At 43.4% G+C, this 18,895-nt stretch overlaps 1 protein-coding gene across 2 annotated transcripts in view; it reads left to right on the top strand.

The window, feature by feature from the left end:
- The window catches only part of RSU1 (Ras suppressor protein 1), a 100,828-nt gene extending 84,747 nt beyond the window's left edge, over positions 1 to 16,081 (top strand). For both annotated transcript variants that reach the window (XM_015281386.4, NM_001199591.3), the window contains exon 9: positions 15,608 to 16,081. In XM_015281386.4, the coding sequence (XP_015136872.1) occupies positions 15,608 to 15,710 (103 nt within the window). In that variant the 3' untranslated portion in view covers positions 15,711 to 16,081. The remainder of the gene's footprint in view (positions 1 to 15,607) is intronic.
- The last annotated feature ends 2,814 nt before the right edge of the window (positions 16,082 to 18,895 follow it).

An 18,895-nucleotide genomic window follows, 5' to 3' on the forward strand; every position in this document is an offset into this window, starting at 1 on the left:
AAAAAAAAAAAAGTCAGCAATAAACATTCAATTGAGTGGAACTGTATCTTAATAACTGAGTAATGAAAAAAGTGAATATCAAGTTCCTTTGCATTTGTATTCCATAGAATTTTAGGATGAAATGTTCTTTGAGGCCTTGCATTGGAGCCGTGATATACTAGGCCTTTCTGGCCTTTGCAGATTGCATTAGCACCAAAGGATTTCTGACTGTTTGCTTTAATTGATTAATTTTTCTTGAGAATTTCTGGTGATCTTTAAACAGCTGTGATTTTCACTGTCTATCTCCAGGTTTCATTTTAGGAAAAATGTGGGAGTGTTGAACTGTTGATATCCTTAGATGATATTGCAGTCTCTTTCGAGACATAGTTCAAACTGCAAGGTACCAGCCTGGAAGACGTAAAGAAAGATAAAGGCAAGAGTTTATCTTCACTGCCCGTGAAGGCATATCTCTCACAGCATAATAGCTGTTCTGCTGTCAAATCCAAGGTACGGATATTTTTTGCCACAATATCTTTGTGTGAGTTCAGTCTGAGGGAACTGCCTGACCACATCATGGTAAATACAGCTTTGTCTTTATCACGGTGAAGATGTTACAGAGAGGGAGCAACCAAAAGCTCCTTTTCTTGCAACAAAAATCTCATTTTGACAGTGAAGCATAGCCAGGCAGAGAGCTAAATCCTATTCACTGAGTTATATTTTAACCCTCAGGACCCGTAACTGAGAACCAACACATGAGCACCGAGAATTCAAGTGCAGTCTCAGGAATGCAAGCGCAGACATTGCAAAAGGAATCAGATGTCCACCGTATATTGCAGCAGCTATGTAGATCGTGAGCCCCATGAATCCCCTTTCTTGAGGGACCTATTTCCTAGTGCAGGGGCTGATCAAGTGGATAAATTGTCTGGCAACACCATTAGGAACCACAGTTTGGTGGTTCAGCGGAGGAGCGTGCTCTGGAAGCATCCTGTGGTCAGCTCCGAGTGCTGAACAACAAGCTGACAGCAGCTAAGGTGCTTCGGTGAGAGTACAGCATTATCTCAGAAGTGGGTGCTGGGCAATAAATTACACAAGATGAGACCGAAAGAAGCAAGCCATCTTTTTATATGCCCTCTCTTTGGCACCAAACAGCTCTGTGACTCTCAGAGACTCAAAGTGTTCAGTCTCGATGAGCCTCTCGATACTGATGATGTTCATTTTGTTTGTCAGTGAACAGGTGAAAGCTTCCAAAAGCACCATTGCCAAATTCTCTAGTGCCTGAAGATCTGCACAGAACTGTTGTGTCTAGGCAAAGTCAGTATTTATAAGGGCTCTAGGGTGGTGAAGAAATTAGGGATCCCATGTAAGAGAGATGTTTTAGGCCATAAAGAGGAATTGATTTGTGGTTATTATTGCTGCATTTGATCTGCCAACAGGGATCTGAAACTAATCCACCAGAGCAGCACAATTCTGATATATAGTGCCAGATGGAGATGCCAGAATAGGTTATTCCTGCTGCCTGATGCTGCCTTATCATGAAGTGATAAAACAGGTAGACAAAGCAGAGCAAGTAAAGGTTAGGGGAGTGTGTGCCAATGGAAGGTTGCTGGCTGTGTGAAATGACTGTAAGTCATCACAGCCATTGCAGGATCAATTATCCATTTGCAGTGTTATCATAACCTGATCAAGGACTGGGGAACTGGCCATGCCAAGCTGCTGGTTGGCACACAGTGTTTCACATCCTGAGCACTTTCCTACTGCATGGAAGAAGCAGAAAATGCCAGCTCTATTTCATAAGTAATCCAGTAAGCACGAACAGTTACAGAAGTGGAAAACAGTGTTTTATATAAGGACATTTATCCACCATATATTCATACTCCACCTATGAATTGTATCAAAAATGAATCTTACTTTAAAATGTTGTGCTGTAAGCAGTGAATATGGTATAGCTGCTGAGATGTTGGTGGGGTTTCACCACTTCTGATTTCATTTTGTTTAGGAATTGGAGCAATTTGAGGCTTACTAAAGCTATTAGTTCTCTGTAAATCTCACAGCCATGTCAGTCAGCATGCTCATTGCATAAGAAGAGCTTTATATAGATGTTGAATCGATTGGCAGTGGGTTGTCAATAAACGTATCTCCTAGACACTGTGCAATTGACAAGCTAATGAAGTACTTTCTCAGTGACAGAGAGATGTTGACAAATCTTTTTTCTGCTTTGCTTTTCCAATTTCTGCACTGGCATTTCTCATAAATCTGCTCCATACCGCATGCCAAGATGTTTTCCCAGGTAATGGGGCACCTGTTTGCTACCTTACATGCTTGGGATGGGATTTTGCAAGCATGTTAGTAGCCTGAATGTTGAGAAACTAAGAGGTAAGGACAGTAGTCAGTCAAAGGATCACATCTGATCTCTCTGCAGTGCACTTTCCAGCATGGTTCAAAGAAGATGCAGAGCAGGTGTCATGTAGTTTGTCACTCAAGACAGCCGCTTAGTGACTGCTTCCTGTTGTTGCACTTCTTCTGCCTTCACTGCTGTAGCACATGCATTCATAGAATCAAAGAATGGCTTGAATTGGAAAGGACCTTAGAGATCATCCAGTTCCAACCCTCTGCTGTGGGCCAGGCTGCCACCCACCAGATTAGGCTACCCTGGGCCCCATCCATCTGGACCTTGTGCATCTCCAGGGATGGGGCATCCATGGCAATTTGGGCAGTTGTGCCAGTGTCTCGCTACCCTATGAGTAACAGTACAAATGGTTTCAGCACCATTTTCCTTTTTCTCTTGCCCAGAAGCAGATGGAACCCTTGCTTTATTTTGCATTGCTCTTCATGTCTCCTGTGGGTGCCTTTTGCAAATGTCTGATGACCAAGCAAAGTAGCTCCTGACCTTTTTTAAGTTCCATATTTGTTCCTTTAACTCATGACCATGCGTAAGCACCAACAATTTAGTATGAGTGCTGCCTACCTACAGCAAAAAGATGTTCAGCAAAACTACATCATACTGGTATGCATAAGCCTACCTTCCCTGTAAGAGAAACTATTTTGGTTATTGCGTGCATTAAGGAATTTACAGAGTGACTCATTGCCCCTAGCTATTACAAACACTTGATGAGAAGACATCGTTTTCATTCCAGTGCTCCTAGCCATCGTGGATGTTCTTCATGTATTGCTGTGAAGTTTGGGGTTTGTGAGCACTGCTCACTGCAAGTGCACTATGCCTATTTGCTTATATTGAAAAGCTTCACAATAATGGCCATGAGCAGATGCTTTAAATGATCAAGAACGTGCTGTTTGATTAGCATCACAAATAAGAGCTTGGCACAGTTTCCAAGATTTTCCAAGTTGCTAGCAGTAATTACAACACAGATTAGGGTGAAATCTCTATCTTAATTCCTAACCAGAAGATCTTTACATTTTCTAAGCTCAGCAAAGTGCTGAAGTAGGAAATGTAGGTGATTTTCAAGAGGACTCTGATGAGGCTATCTCACACGAAATCCTGTCCTGTGCAGTGTGCACTAGTGGATTTTCAGTTGTCATGCACATATTAACATGGCACTAAGTGACAAACCTTGCACCCACTGAAATCAGAAACAAAATTTATACTGTTTTTCTTGAGACCAAAATCAGGTTGACTGAATGTTGCCATTTCATTTAAGTGAGCATCAAGGAAGTGGGAAGCCTTTCAGAAGGCTTCCCTCTGTGGGTCTCAAAACAGCCTGAAGGCAGCTCGTGAAACCAGATAGGCTTAATGGCATCAGAACTTACTCTTTTATGTCCATTGCTTTCATTTCCAAGGAGTTTTTTTAAAAAGATGTAACTGTTGCTTTCCAAAGGCATGGCCAACTTCTTACTTTGCAAGAGGGAAAGAAGCCACTGGAAAAGCCTGCAGTGGAGCAGGGATAAGAATTCACTTATTGTCTCACCTAGCTCATCCAGCACCATGGAGAGCAAATAAATGAAAAATATTGCCATCAGGAAAAGAGGAGTATATTGCAATTGGTTTCTGGTAGCCAAGTTGGTTTCAATTGGTTTCTAGGAAGCCCAGTCCTTCTCTCAAGGTGCTGGTGGCATGAAAACATATTACTTGATTTCCCTATTGTTTCAGAACTCCCTCCAACTGCAGATAAGTTTGTTTCACGGAAGAGATCTTTAAGAAAGAGGGCAAGATTAAAAAAAAACAAGAAGGTAAATATTCAAAACAAATGTTAGTGTCTTGTGGTACCTCTTGTGGTTCTGTTTGCTGATGGCTCAGTTTCAGTATGGTCTGAGTAATGAAGAGCTGACTAGTGCACCTAGTTAGGTGTAATTCCCTGAGTACTCTTGAAACATAACATACCCAGAAAGACTGTAATGAAAAATAATAGAAAGGCAGCTGGGGGCTTAACTTATGATCTCTGCTCATTACACTAAGCGACATTTTCATTGCAGTGTTACCATCAAGATTATTGGCTGCCACATAACATAGGTCCCACCTGAAAAGATTCAGGAATAGCTTTGTCTGCACAATTATGGCCATGGAAAAACACCATAGAGTTGCATAAGATCTAGTCATTGATTGCCAGATACTAATAGTGTGATGCTTTGTTCAAAATTGGCTGGAAAATTAATTGAATGTTCTGTATTACTTTATTCTGTGGTATCTATATGACCATCTTTGGTCTTCTGCAGTAGAAGTATTTAACTGGGAAACCAACATGTTTGTAATTTTTGCTTCCATAATGGGAGCATGTGATCTCTGGCTTAACAATGTTTTAACATGAGTAGTGAAAACTACGTTTAAATTGGTTTTGAATCCTCTTGTTCCTTTGCATGTTTGTGGACCTGTCTGAGCGCTTGTCAGAGCATCTGAAAGGTCACTGTCATTCACATGTTTGTGCCAGTGTTGGCCAGGGGTTTGAAAAGGTCTGTATTTTGGAAATAAGAAAGATTTCACAAGGAAGGTGGTAAAATTCAATCCATGATGGCATGTTTCACATGTTCAAAAATTGAATCTAAGAGGTTTCCCCTGGAACAGCCTTTGTGGAAGGTATATTCAACATGAGTTGAATAAAGCCAGCTGAGGTGACTGAGTGCAGTTGAATTGTCTGTGATGTGCAGCACTTCAGTTGTGGGAATAAAATGGTCTTTTGTAGTTCCACACTTTACTCTTCTCCCTTTATAATGGTCTTTTAAAAAGTGAGTTTTCTCATTTCTTCACCTTTTTTCTAGTAGCGCTTTTGAACAGCTCAACCCAGTGGACTGGAGGAGCCGGTCTGTATCAGTACAGTGTTGTACTGTATCAGTAGCAATGAGCAGCTGCTTCTCTTCCATCTTCTCTTGTCCTGCCAGTAACAAAACTAACCTCAAATTTGGAGTATTTATATACACAGATAATGTATCGACATGGCCAACCACAAACACACACCCACACAAACTCAAAAATGGCAAGCAATAGCCTGACACAGGAATAAATACTCAAGGAAAACCCTATTTCTGGATCTCTTTAGTATCTGGCTCCGTAAATCTCAGTCTTTCAGGTTGTCAAGTCTCCAGACCCACTGCCTCCAACATCCACTCCCTCAGCCTCCCTGGGAGCACATCCCAGACCCTTTGTCTCTACAGTATCCAGCGGGCTCAAGTTAGAGACAGGCTAGTCAGGCCTGGAGTTTGTTGATGGATCATGCATGTACATTGTCAGAACAGAAAATAGTTAGAGTTTAGATAGGGCAAAATGGAGGTGGTTTGCCACAGGGCTTGGCTGAGCAAGTGTGCTAACCAGTCTCCTGCTCACGCATGACTGGCCTCATTTATTCCCCACCTGGAACTCTCTTCATTTCCCTGCACTTGCTCTCTACCGTCTATCTTGATTCCTGCCCACCACTCTCTTGGCCCTTCTCTTAAACATCTCATGAGTCCCATATTATCCTTAAATACTTTTGCTCAATCCCCCAGACTCCCTCTAAGCATCCCATAACAAATCCTCTGCCACCTTTATGCCGTGGTTCCCTGGAGCTTGAGTTTCTTGCACTGAATCACCCGAGTTGTGAAATAGAACCAGGGCCTAGTCCTTTGCCTTTGAGGCCCTCAGGAGTGGTGGCTCATGTGGATTACATTGATGGAGTTCATCACTGTTTAAACTTTTGTCAGAGTAGTAATGAGGCAGCTGGCCCTGCAGCTAGAAGGGGTGATGAAAGTAGATGCATGAGCCAACCCAGCAGAGCAGGGCAGCAATATAAACCCTTCGTATGGAGAATTGTGGTCTCCTCAATCTTCTCCCTGCTTCTGCCAATGAAATCAGCCCTCCTTGGTGTGCTGCAGAGCAGGCTCAGATTAACTCAGGAACTCCAATATTTGCTTAAAAAAGAAAGAAAGAAAAAAAAAAAGACCACGTATCAGTATTTCCCCAGAGTGCCTGTTCTCTACATCTTATTGGTACGCTTTGTCTAGTTACTAAGAAAAAAAAATACATACCTGCCAGACAGAGAGTAACTTAAGGAAAGTTCCTTGGTTTGCACTTAGCTATTTTTACCCTGTTTTCCTTTTCTTTAATGTTAATTAGATGCACAGCAAAATATATGTAGTAAATCAATAATAAAGATTATATAAGGAGATTTAACTGAGCAGTAGTCCCCTTCATGTAGCATTCAAAAAGGAAAATGAGCACTGGTTTGTTTAAGCCCAAAGAATGCCACGTGAACAGCAACGTTAAAGTAACAGAAGAGTGAGGGAGACTCTGTTCAGTTGGTCCAAGCAAGGTGACTGCTGCAAGCCAGTATGTTTCCTGCACCATGTTCACTGCCTTCCTGGGGTTGATTTGCAAATGGGCAGGTGACCCTTAATATAGACCCAATGACATAGTTTGGTGAAATGGAGAAAACTGTTGAAAACTGCATGCTCATGGTGTTACATAAAGACAAGGGTTGTGATGCTACAGATGTCTTTGGTAAACGGTACACACTTCTTTCTCAATTGAATAGACTTCTTCCTTCTTGATGCATTCTTTTGCCAAAGAGGCTGATCCTGATCACGCAGATTTTGCAACTCTTAATTCCTTTTCATTCATTAGATGGAGGATGTTGTTTATTCCAGTGGGTGCCTCAGCTCTCAGAGTTTGCAACCGATACCTTTATCTAGCACTAAATTGTTTTTTTTTTCTGGTCATAGGTAGGTGGGGAGAATTCTCCATTGAAGCCTGTGGAAATTCTCAGCCACAGGACTTGGGGTTCTGACCTGTGCAGTTTCTCCATGCCTGGAATGGATGCAGGGACTGGTCCGTGCATGCAGGCTGAGCTGCTCACTCATCTGTTTGAAATTGAGTGTGAGAAGGGAGATCAGCCCTCCCAGATCTGTTTAAAGATGTGAATCCCTGGGGAGAAATTCTGTGTAAATGAGTCTGATAGGACCTTGTCCAGGTGCAGAAATCATAGAATCATAGATGAATCATTTTCTCCTTGGTTCCCTCAAGCTGCCATCTCATTTTGGGGGGGCTAGATGGGGTTTATTTTATCAACTCAATAGAGTCTCTAAATGAAATCTTTGTGTTCCTCTTTACCTCATTTTTTGAAGATATAAGCATGTCCTCTCCTTTGTATGTGTGACAGTTCCATGGAGGACCCCTTGGTATGGCAGTCTGCCCTTGTGCAATGGCTGAGGTGTTTGTTGCTCAGTTCGTTGTGTGTTGGGGTGGTCTGATTTTCAGAAGACAGATACCAGTGATCCATGGGCTTTCAAAAAGCACTCTGCCAAAAGCTGGATTTTGTATAAGGTCTTTAAAGTTGGATGTACAAGGTCATTATCCAATTTTGCAAATCTTGGCCTGTACATTTTCCTTTAAAAAAGACTTTTTATGTGAGTGAGGTTTCTGTGAGCTTCCAGCTGTGCTCCTGTAACATGCCTCTCATTTAAAGTACTTGTTTCAAAAGGCTGCTGGCCTCAGAGTGGATAAGGAGATGTTTTTTTTTTATTACTGTATATTAATTAAAGAGGTGCCTAACACCTACTTGGAATTCCTTTTTGGGAAAAATAAAGTTCTCCTTAATGTGCAAGAGTTCAAAGACGTAGGGATTAAATTCACCATTTTAAGAGCTGACGCGTCTGGCAGAATTAAGATCGTTCTGCAACAGCTAGCCCTATAGGAAAGCAGATGTCTGTTACTTCAGCTCAGATCTCCCTTCATGTACACGTCTCTGAAATATCTCCCCAGTGTATCTTCTGGATTGTGTTCCCTTCATGACTGCAGTTTGGGCTGCTGCAGTGTCACAGCAGGACTGGTGGTGCTGTTGTGAGGGGCAACATGGGGCTGAGCTTTTGAGCTAAGTCAGAGGTCCAGGTAGTCAGGGTCCATCTCTGTCAGTAACCTGTAGGTTAAACATGACAAGTAGAGACTGATTTTCTTCTGAAGGTATACGGCACAGCAGCTGTAAAGTGGAGAGAATGGGGGCTGAGGGATCTGGCAGAAGGTTGTGCTGTGGGACTCAATTGTGAAGCACAAAGATGTCAGCTCTGGCTGGTGGGAGACATGGGATGGATGGGCTTGTCTCGAGGGTGCATGTTCTGGGGTCATTAAGACAGTGAGCCACAGGACAGTTCTGGTGGAGTACTTTGCTTATTGAGCTTTGGAGTGTTTTTTAGGCAGGAATTCACAATAAGTCAATGTTGAGCTGTATGACTCAGCTGAGTCTATAAAGTAACGCAGCTAACAGCTTGTGTGCGAAGTGGGAGCAGAGAGGGAGTGGTTTCTCTGGGCGGACTTCACATAGCATTTTAAAATACCTAAATGTGAGCGTTTGTGTGTCAGCTAGCTGCCCACTGTCCACCCTAGTCAGTGGAAAGCTGTAGCAGCATATAGCAACCGAGCGTCTCGATGCAGCCCCTTACGTTTGGTAAGCTGGAAAGCTCTACTCCCCTGGCTGTATCAGCAAGATCTCCACTGAGTGTCCCATGGGCTTGGACAGCCAGCTCTGCACCCATCCTGATCTCTTCATTCTGAATCATGCTCTTAGAAATGAAACTTGCTACGAACAAGAGCTGAAGTGGGCTGTTTCAGCAGGGCCGTTATTTTAGCCCCCACTGAGCACAGGCTGCTTCCTCTCATCGTGTTCCTTTCTTCACCTATGTGGCCCAGGCCAAACTGTGGCCCAGCAGCATCATGAACAACACTGTGCCCTTCCTGAAGTCCTTCCCCAGTCCTCTGGGGCTGCCTGGTAGGACAGAACAGCCCACGTTGGGGAGAGGTAGCCCGGCACCCCGTGAGATTTCTGTGGTGAAGGCAGCCAAGGAAGACCTTAGAGAGCACATGAATCCCCAGCTCTGTCTGCTGATGCAGAAAGTCTCGTTGAAAGGCACTGTGCAGGATTTGGCGGGTGCAGGGGAGGGTGATGCCAGGGTAACCTTTTCAGAGGCTTTAGGTTATAAAGATTGCTTGTGGCTCTGGAGGTTTGAGCCAGTTTGAAGTATTAGGGAGTGAGAACAGGGAGCAGAGGAAGGCCTGGCTGTACTGGATCAGCCATACAGCGCATTGAGGCTGAATGGCCCAGGCACTCTGAGCCAGCAGCAGGCAAGAGGAAGCACCAGTGCCTGCCCCGCTCACAGTGAGTGCTACTAGAGTGTCTGGGCACGAAAAGCGAGCTGGCATACAAACAGATGACAGGCCAAATCTGATTTTTGTTTTGAAGGTGCTCACAGAAAGCTTCAGATGATGAACATCTCTGACACTGCTGCCATCTGCTCTCAAAGCACTCGCAAACAAGGGGTAAAAAATTAGCTGAATAAAGCAAGTCACTCTTGTCTGTGCTTCTTTATGGAGAATCCTAAAAAAGCAGCTTGCCATCCGAGTCTTCAAGGTAACCGGGTATTTGTTTCACTTACCCATGAAATGATTCTCTTAATTTAAATCGTGTGACTTACGTTACAGAATAAAAATAAGTTAGTGGTAAAATCATACGATACTTGCAAAGTAATTTTCACACACACGCACACATACACACAAACCTATTTTCCCTCATGGGCACATCAGTGGCGCGTTAAACTCCTGCATCTGTCTCCACCCTGGGAGAAGATATTTTTGAGGAGGTGGTGTGTTAGCAGCTCACAGCGGAGAGAAGGCCAGGCTCAGTCACAGAGGGAGCACACCATGGGGGCAGCGAGCTGTGCAAAGACTGCTCAGGCAAAGGCCTCTTGCAGTAAGTGCTGGAGAGTTGAAACTAATGCAGGCTAACCAACTAAGTGTATCAGTGTTGCAGTACTTTCAGATTTTGGTCTCTTGTGATGCCGTGGCTGATGTAGCCTTTCTCCTCTCCTGGTTCAGCAGGTGAGCTTGAGGTCCATCCTGCTGAGCTCACTGGAAATAACCAAGGTTGAAAAAATAACCAATTTTGAAAAATGGAGCAGCACTGGGCTTTTGTGTATGTTTCTCAGCTTACAGTATGTATGTGAAGATAGTATCCCTCCAAAATCTTACCTAACTGTACCTGTCCTTTTTATTCTTCATACTCACCCTGTAGCTCTCGTACAGACAGAATGAGCAATGTATTTTTATGGCTAGCCTTGTAATCCTATTTCAGACCGCTTAAACTCAAGAAAAGCAACGTGTGCATCCAACACTTTATACACCAGTTTGCTCATTCACACTAGTTCACTCATCTCTGGGAGTATGCAGCCTTCAGCTGGTGCGTGTTGTCTTGTACAAGGGAGAAATACTGGAGAAAATTGTGCTGAAGGGGTTTTTGAAAATGACACTTCTGGAACTTTGTGAGTTTTAAATTCGGAGATTTGGTAGCAAGGCTGCATGCTTTTGAGTTGCAAGGCTCCATGGCTGAGCTTATACTGTAAATTGCAACATTTAGCAATTTGTAGTTTAATTTAGAAGGATCACCTACTTTCCTAAGTGCTTAAGTAATGTGGCAGGCTGTGGTTATTGATTCTCTCTAAATTTATTACAAGAAAGCTGTATTCACTCTTTCCCTTGGGAATGTCCCTCCTGAACTGCATGCTTGCTAGTGACAGCTTAGACCCCTGATACATAACCAAAGACCTTGCCTAATATCCTTGCAACTGCTCAGGGAATTTTTATTAAGTAAAAACATCATTAAAGTAGACAGAATGATGAAGTTTAATGAGTGTCTTTCCCACTTGATATTGTTAGTTTTGCTGCAGCAGCCTTAGTGCTTGCATTTGTTAGTGGGGCAGACAGAGAGTGCAGGGAGATTTTGTTTATGTTTGCATACAAAGAAACATTTATGTTCGTGAGAGATACTTGCTTTGAAAAATGTAATACAAGGAAAGAAAGCAACCAGAAATCTCTATCTGGGGATGTTCTGTATTTTCTGACTTGCATTTAATCTCCTCTTTCACTTCAACATGAGAAGGCTACATGCAATGCAGCTGTAGCTGCTAATTGTACAACAGTTCAGTAGTTTGCCAGCTGTGGCTATGCTGACTGGCTCCTCACTGCTGCTGCAAACTGCAAATATCTGAAGCATTTGTTTGCACTCCACATTTTACTCTTCAGCCCAGGCTTTGGGTTGAGAGGTGTGCACAGTGCGCTTCCTGCAGCTGTACCAGCTTCAGCAACCAGTGGTGTTCCAAAATACCAAGTATGAAGGTGCCATGTAGGTAGTAACATCCTTTATCTCACCATTCTGCCTTAAAACAGTAGGCACAGTCAGCCTCAGTGTTGCTCTCTATTTATTGAGCCCATCTGCCAATGCTGAGGGTCTCGCCATGCAAAGAGCCGCATCAAGGTGCCAGCTCTCAGCAGCTTACCGCCCATCAGCCAGGCTGTGGGGCTGTGTGCAGGCATGTTTTGGGCTGACGTGCTGAGCCAAGGGCAGTGTGCAAGTGTGTCAGCCGATGTTTGACTCCACGGCGATGGCAGAGCAGGATTAGACACCATTACAGTTCGGCTGACAGGCAGTGACTTATATACACTGTGGTTTCTGTGTCTGTTCCCTTCCAGAAGGTATCAAAATCATGAAGGAGCATATGTGTGAACTCCACAGCTATGACAGCCAAAGGGTTTTAGGATCTCATGCAGTTCGGTTAGTTGCTTCTCTGCACGGATCAGTTCAATTAGGGCTTTTTGTTGTTGGCATTTCTGTTGTTTTTTTTTTCTCCTTGGGAGCTATAAAAGTGGTGTCTGTCATTCTAGTAGAAGTTCACTGGAAATCCGGAGTTTTCTTTTCCCTGGTGTAACAGAAGGCAAGTTCTGTCCCAGCGGCATTATCACAGTCATTATTGTATTTAAATGTTGTTGTGACACCATATGTCTCCTTGTATTTGATGTGTGCAAACACAAGAGAGAGAGTCCCTGTCTGTGCAGGCTTATACAATCTAAATACGTCTGATCCTTGCTCTTTGCGTAACAGACTGCTGTGATAGATTGTAAAGCATTTATCTTCAGCTGAGACAGCATCATGCAGCTGAAACTTACTTGAAATTTTGCCAGAGAAACCTAAGTAGATGTCTTTGATTTGTTTATTTCGAACCAATAATTACTCTCCTGGATGAAGTTTGGGTGCCCACGCCTTGAGAATAAGCAAAAAGTTAAACATTAAAGTGCTGCAACTCATGCAGATCTACTACTGCGAGTGTACTATTTGCATGGGGATGGAGAGGGAGTCACTGGAGCACCCCTAGTGCTAAATACCATAGGGAGCAAGTGCCAAAGCAAAACTGCAACCAGAAGTACTGACAGGAAAATTGGGGTTGTTATCACCAAACGCGTGCAGCAGCCACTGGGCCTCAGTTCACAGTCAAAAGGTGTTGCCCAAGGAACTTCATAGTTGATTTAGAATTGTCCGTAGTCAGTTATTCCAGTTCAAAAGCATTCATGAAGTCAGTAAAAGTCCCACCAAACGTTTCATTTTCAGAAATAGTTTGCTAATCTGAGCCCTGCCAGTGCACGAGCTTGAAAATTTGTGCCAAGAAAGCAGAAAATGAGAGAGGTAAGGGATGCCAAAAGGGTTCCTGAGTGGGGAATTCACATAAAGTTTCCAAAGGAAAAAAAAAAAGTGGAACCTGAGCAAAAAAAAAAAAAAAAAAAGGCATAAAACCCAAGAAAAACACTAAAGCCTTTCTGGTCCTTTCTGGATTGGCACTAACGGGGCGAAGGAGCTGTGGGCAGCAGTAGGCTGAAGATGCAGAACAGCAACAGTGGACTTCTGCTCCAGTGTGCTGAGGGAGGAGGTTGTGCTCACGTGCAGTGGATGAGTGGATTATCTGTTAGTTTGGTTATTGAAGTCCCTCATGGGGACCTTCTTATTATATGAAAAACCTCGCATTACACTCCAATGTAATGTTATTTCTCCAGAGCCAAAAACCAGCTTAAATGTTAATTTAGTGTTTAACTAACTCTTGGTTCACAGATTGGAGCAGTATCTATTTCCACTTCTCTGTTGCTGACTTCTCACTGCTAGGAAATTATTGCTGACAGCAGCTCAAGTGCTACACCTCATATTGTTGAGAAGAAGATGCTTCTTATCCCTGGACTCTTTCTACCCTCGGATCGGTTTCTGACGAGACAACCTCTCTGAATGACAGCTGAAATATTTCTGTGCTCTTCTACAGTAGTATTTCCTGATACCAAAACATCTCCTCCCCTATCTTCCCTCCCCCAGTTCACTTAACATCATGCAAAACGGGATGGATATTTAGGACGGATATTCGATTGGTGCATGTGCTGTACTGGGACGAAATACAGCCTTGTGCTTTTGGGGCTGTATATCTTATAAAAAGGAAAATACGTGTATTCTAGCTAACAGACAGCATGCGGTTATCACAGAGGTTCAGGGCTCTCTTTGTGTTCCTCGGGAAATGGGATCTGATTTCTCACTGACAGCAGGTGATGGCATACATAACAGTTCAGTAAGGTGAAGCAATGTCTTAGTTTACAGCTGTATTTTCCTTGAGCAGGGCTGTTTTGGGCACAGTGCGGCTTGACAGCAACCTGCTCAGCAGCGTGATGTACAGCTGCAGTTGCTGAGAAGGTGAAAACGAGCACTGCCTCTCCTCAGTGCTCTGCGAGAAGCTCTAATCCCATTTTGCAATCCAGGAGCCCCAGGGCTGAAGTATCCTCCAGGTGCTGCACAATAAAGCTCAGAGCAGGTGCGAGGTTTTAGCCTCCCAGCTTCAGCAGTCTTAGCTACAACCTCTCCGTGCCTGCCATAAATAGCTCCACCAGAGCCACGCTGTGTAGCATGGTAACTCAAGGGTATCTCTGTCTCTTCGGATCCTTGTTCAACGTCTCTTGCGTGAAGTTGGCCACGTAGTCCACCAGGCCCTGTCTAAGATGCAGGGCAAATCCTCTGCTTCTGAAAGTAGTTTCAGCCTGCAAAGTAGAAAAGGTGACTTAGGTAAAGAGTTGCTTTATCCCTGAGATGCGCACTCAGGCCGTTATCCACTGCAGAACTGCATATCAGGTTACACTTTCTGGAAAAGCAAAAACAATTCATGAGAAGCCAGCTCTGTCCTGACATGACTTAGCAAAAGGCTCTGCAGCCAGTCCTAATTTGCAGCAGGGGTGCCCAGATGTGTGAGCTGTGCAGGTGGGCTTCATCAGGACTGACTGATCCGTACTTGGGCACATCAGAAGGCCCCAGGCGTGTTCTGTTTCTTGAGAAATTCCACCAGAAGCTGAGTGCCAAAAGCACAGTGACACGAGGGACTGGCACCCTTACCTTTTTCAGCAGCAGCAATCCTCTCAGGTTGTAGAAATCAGTGCCCAACCTCATTGGCAACAGCCGAATGTGGGATCGGAGCGGACACCCACCAGCACGAAGGTGAGGTGTTGGCAGGGGGACACCTTCCAGAGGGATTTGGGTGTTCATGTCACTGTTCTGGGTGTTTGTACAGCTGAATGAGCAGAAACAAAGCCTGTCCCTGCTCCCTTCTGGGTACACCGACACCCCCGCAAAGTGCGTCTTCAAAAAGCACTCTGTGCGAAGAAGGGAAGTTAGGTTTGAGCTGTGCTTATTTTGGGTGTTTTTAATTTAGTTTCATCAGGATTACTCATAAATTATCTATTAATTACTATGTGATATTTAGCAAGATCCTCTCAGCCATGTAGTCTATTTAGCATTGCTATGAATGCTTGCTGTCTTAATTGTAGGATACTTTGTCAACATTTAATCAGTGGTACTTACTAATGTGGCAGTGATGTGTTGGTAGCTGTCCCAGTACTATCAATCATGTCTGAGCAGCAAAGAAGGCTGTGACACCATTGCTCTCTGTCACATTATCAAGCCCTTGGGTTTTCTGGTTGGGGATGATGCTCACTTTGCTTTAAGAGGGCACTCTATCTCTCCAGCTCAACCCAATTTTTGTCATTGTCGACTTGAATATGCGTCGTCGCAGTGCTCTGTGCTTCAATTCCATAACTGCCAAGGAAAGGTTGCTAGTTTCTGAAGGCAGAGCTGATTGCTCCAAAGGCCTGCTCTTCCTGCTGTTACTCTGGTAAGTCACAAACAAACTGGTAATATGGACTGCAGCATGAGATCTAACAGAAGAATCGATGTATTGAGACAAAATAAATGTAATGACCTTCCGTGGTTTTTTATTTCTAGTAACCATATGTGTCATTGAACACGCTGCAGATCAAAAGCCTATATTTAATGGTTTGATAACAAATGTTCTTTGTCTCATTTCCTTGCAGTCTTTATGGCAGACACATGCAGGCGAACCCTGAACCTCCGAAGAAGAACAATGACAAGTCAAAGAAGATCAGTCGTAAGCCTCTGGCAGCCAGGAACAAATAAGTCTCCAGCTTGTGCCTCTGGTTTTATATCTTCTACATTTCTTTTGCATGTGCCTATAATATTCCAACACATCTGCTATTACATTGTAAGGAAGCCGAGACTAGAGGTAAAAGCAATTTACTGTGTGTGCTGCTTCAGAGGATACTGCTTAAGGAATACAAAATTACATACTCTCCTAATTACGGTCACATTTATGTAGCCATTTAATATATCACCGTCAAACACATTTTAGCTTTTCTATTTATACATATGTTAATGCCCTCTGTTCACATGTATCACATCCTGTTAATATCAGGGTTTTGCACCTATATTATACAATATTAAATTTCATATAATATTCCCAACGATTTTAATAAAGGTCTCTATTTGTACTGTGTTTTGATTTCTTCAGTAGGACTTCTGAACAGCAACATTCATGAAGAATGCATGTGTCTCGTTTCCTGCAGTGTGTTCCTTTCTTTCATAGGAATGTAATGACACCTTGTCTGATGTGAGTTAGTTAAAATTTAAAGCCTTCTGTTCAAGGAGTTAAAATTTTTAATCAGTTTCAATTTTTATCCATTGCTGTGCCCTGCATTTTTGCCTTGAAGGTTATTTTGAAACCAGGGAGTAGGGGAAGGGAAAGAGGAAAGAAAAAAAATTATCTTTGTAAAGGGCTGCCAATTGCCAGCCTCAGTTTGGGGAAAGTGAGCTTTCTCATTTGAAGAAGATGGTACTTCTGCCAATTTTTTAAAGCAATTTTTTTTTAAAGCAGAAGACCCAAATAATGTATTTAATCTCTGCCATGAAAACGCTGTACTGAAGAGCTGTTCCAAATGGCTGTTGAAAATGCCACAGGTGCTATATTTATCTGTACAAAGCCCGCACCACAACCAAGCTCGGAGGCTGCAGTTGTGAAGCGATTAAACAACAAATTGTTTAACATCTGAAACAGCTTCAGGTCTTATCAGTGGGAAGAAAAAATAATAATACAGACAGTGATTTCCGAACAGTTTTAGTCTTGCAAGAGCAAAATCTAACCAAGCAACTCAAGGAGCAAGAATAGATACTCGTAACTAGATTGCTCCAGTCAGGACCTTCCTGCTCCCCATTTCCATTTCCATGGCTTTCATGCTTGAACAATCCACTGCTGAATTTCTGATGTTGTCTGGCCAGCAAGCCAGGAAACATGCCTAGAATACTGTTGTATTAAATAAGAGTAGAAAAGGTTATAAATATCTCATGCTAGAAATGATACATTTTGCATCTAAAGACTCTTACCACTACCAGCCTCTTGATGGTGTTGAAGGCTACCCTGGCATTTAAGTAATAAGTGGTTGTCTTAAGCTGGGAATAAATGTATTGACATATATTTTGCAACAGATTTTTTGAATTGGCAAGCAGGGATAGGAAGTTGGCTTCAAGCTTTAGAGACATTTTAAGTGGTCTTTGGTACTTCAGAAGAATGAGGCAGCCTTGATAGGCAGATGGAAAATGGTGAAAATAATAGACTTGTCAGGAACAGTCAATTTTATCTACTGCAAGCTCTGCAGAGGATTTCCAAACCTCATAAGTGATCTGTCTAGGAAAACAGTTCCAAGTGAAACAGAGCCATTGAGGGGCTGGGTTGGCCACCTGCTGGAGTGCACACAATGAAATCTAGATGTAGGCATTAAAACATGAGGGTATCTAATGACAGTAATACTGGTGCTACAGAAAGCCTTGAAGAAATGTCAGTGAAATGTCAGAAGATCCCAGAACTACTGTTGCAAATTCCTTTTGGAACAAAACAAATAGCAAGGGCACACATATTGGGAAGGGCTGAAGTGGCTCTGTATCACTCCTGCAGTATCCTTTCCTGGCACCGTGCACAATCCCAGCCCTTGGAGTGGTGATGGCCACAGGGCTGAGCCTGTGTTATCTTGGCAGACACCTGCAGCCATGCCTAGATCCCTGCTTTCAGAAGGATGTTTTATGTATGCTGACTTCAGGTCCCTGAAGACCAGCGGGTTCCTACCATCTCTGAATCTCTTTGCTGGGATTTAAGCTAACTTGTTGGACTCCATCTGAGATGCACTTTGTGTGCTACTGTGGCCGAGGGCAGGGCACTGCACAGCAGCAAGCGGTGCAGCTGAGCTCTCAGCAGCTCTGCAGACCAACCTAAATGGGACCTGTGCTCTTCTGGCATCTCCCTGGGGACATCTGGGTGCTGACTGCCATCAGGTTGGTAGCAGAGCGGCTCTCCTCTCACCAGAGTAGAAATCCAGCTGGAGCCAACCACAGGTGGTACTGAGGCTGGTTCCATCGCCTGGAGGCCCAGGGGCGTAGAGAGAGAGGAGCTGCTTAGAACCTACAATGGCTTCAGAGCACGGAGTAGGGTCTCTAATATAAAAATAAAAGCCTGTTCAGGAAGGCCTGATAATGTTATTTGTGGGAAGCTATTGCGCCGCTTTAAATACACTTCTGATTTTGAAGGATTAGTCAGACTTTCATTAACTGCTGTTGCAAATTTTGTATATGTGGAAAGAATCGTGCAAACTCTCCTCTGCAGGATTTCTCAAGTATCGATCGGAGCATTCATGGGTTTTCACAGTCAAAAAAATAATCCACCCAGCCTTCCCACTTCTTCCCCCATGAAGGAACGCGGTTTTGACAAGCAAAAGCAAGAATGAGGGGTCTGGGGAAGAGTAAGTGAAAAGCGTAAAGATGAGAAGGATAAAAGAAATCCTAAAGGGAGAAATATTATATGGAAGACGGTGGCAGATGGGGAAAAGAGAAGGTTCTTGAAAAGGAAGATGAAAAAAATACGATAATGATCTGAGAAGAAGACGTAAAACTGAAATGCAGAAAGCTTCACAAACAGAAAACAAAATGGGTGCTCTGCAGTGGTTCAGAGCAGAATAAAAGGAGCGGGGAAGAAAAGAAAATCATCTGGGAGGTAACATGCTCATGTTTCAGTGTTTTTTAAAGATAACCAGCTTCTTAGAGCAAACTACACAATGGTCTTAAGGCGAGTCTGATGGTGTTATGTATCTGTTCTCTGGAGTTGTTGCTGTTTTAATATTTAAAAACCACTCATTTCATTTTACTGGGTCACATCTACTTCCCTGCTATACTTTAAGGAAAGGAGACAGAATCCTAAAAGCACAGAATTGTTAAGGTTGGAAAAGACCACTAGGATGCTGTATTCCAGCCATCCGCCTACC

The sequence above is a fragment of the Gallus gallus genome, chromosome 2 (genome assembly GCF_016699485.2).
Source record: "Gallus gallus isolate bGalGal1 chromosome 2, bGalGal1.mat.broiler.GRCg7b, whole genome shotgun sequence".
In the NCBI taxonomy this organism is placed as follows: domain Eukaryota; kingdom Metazoa; phylum Chordata; class Aves; order Galliformes; family Phasianidae; genus Gallus; species Gallus gallus.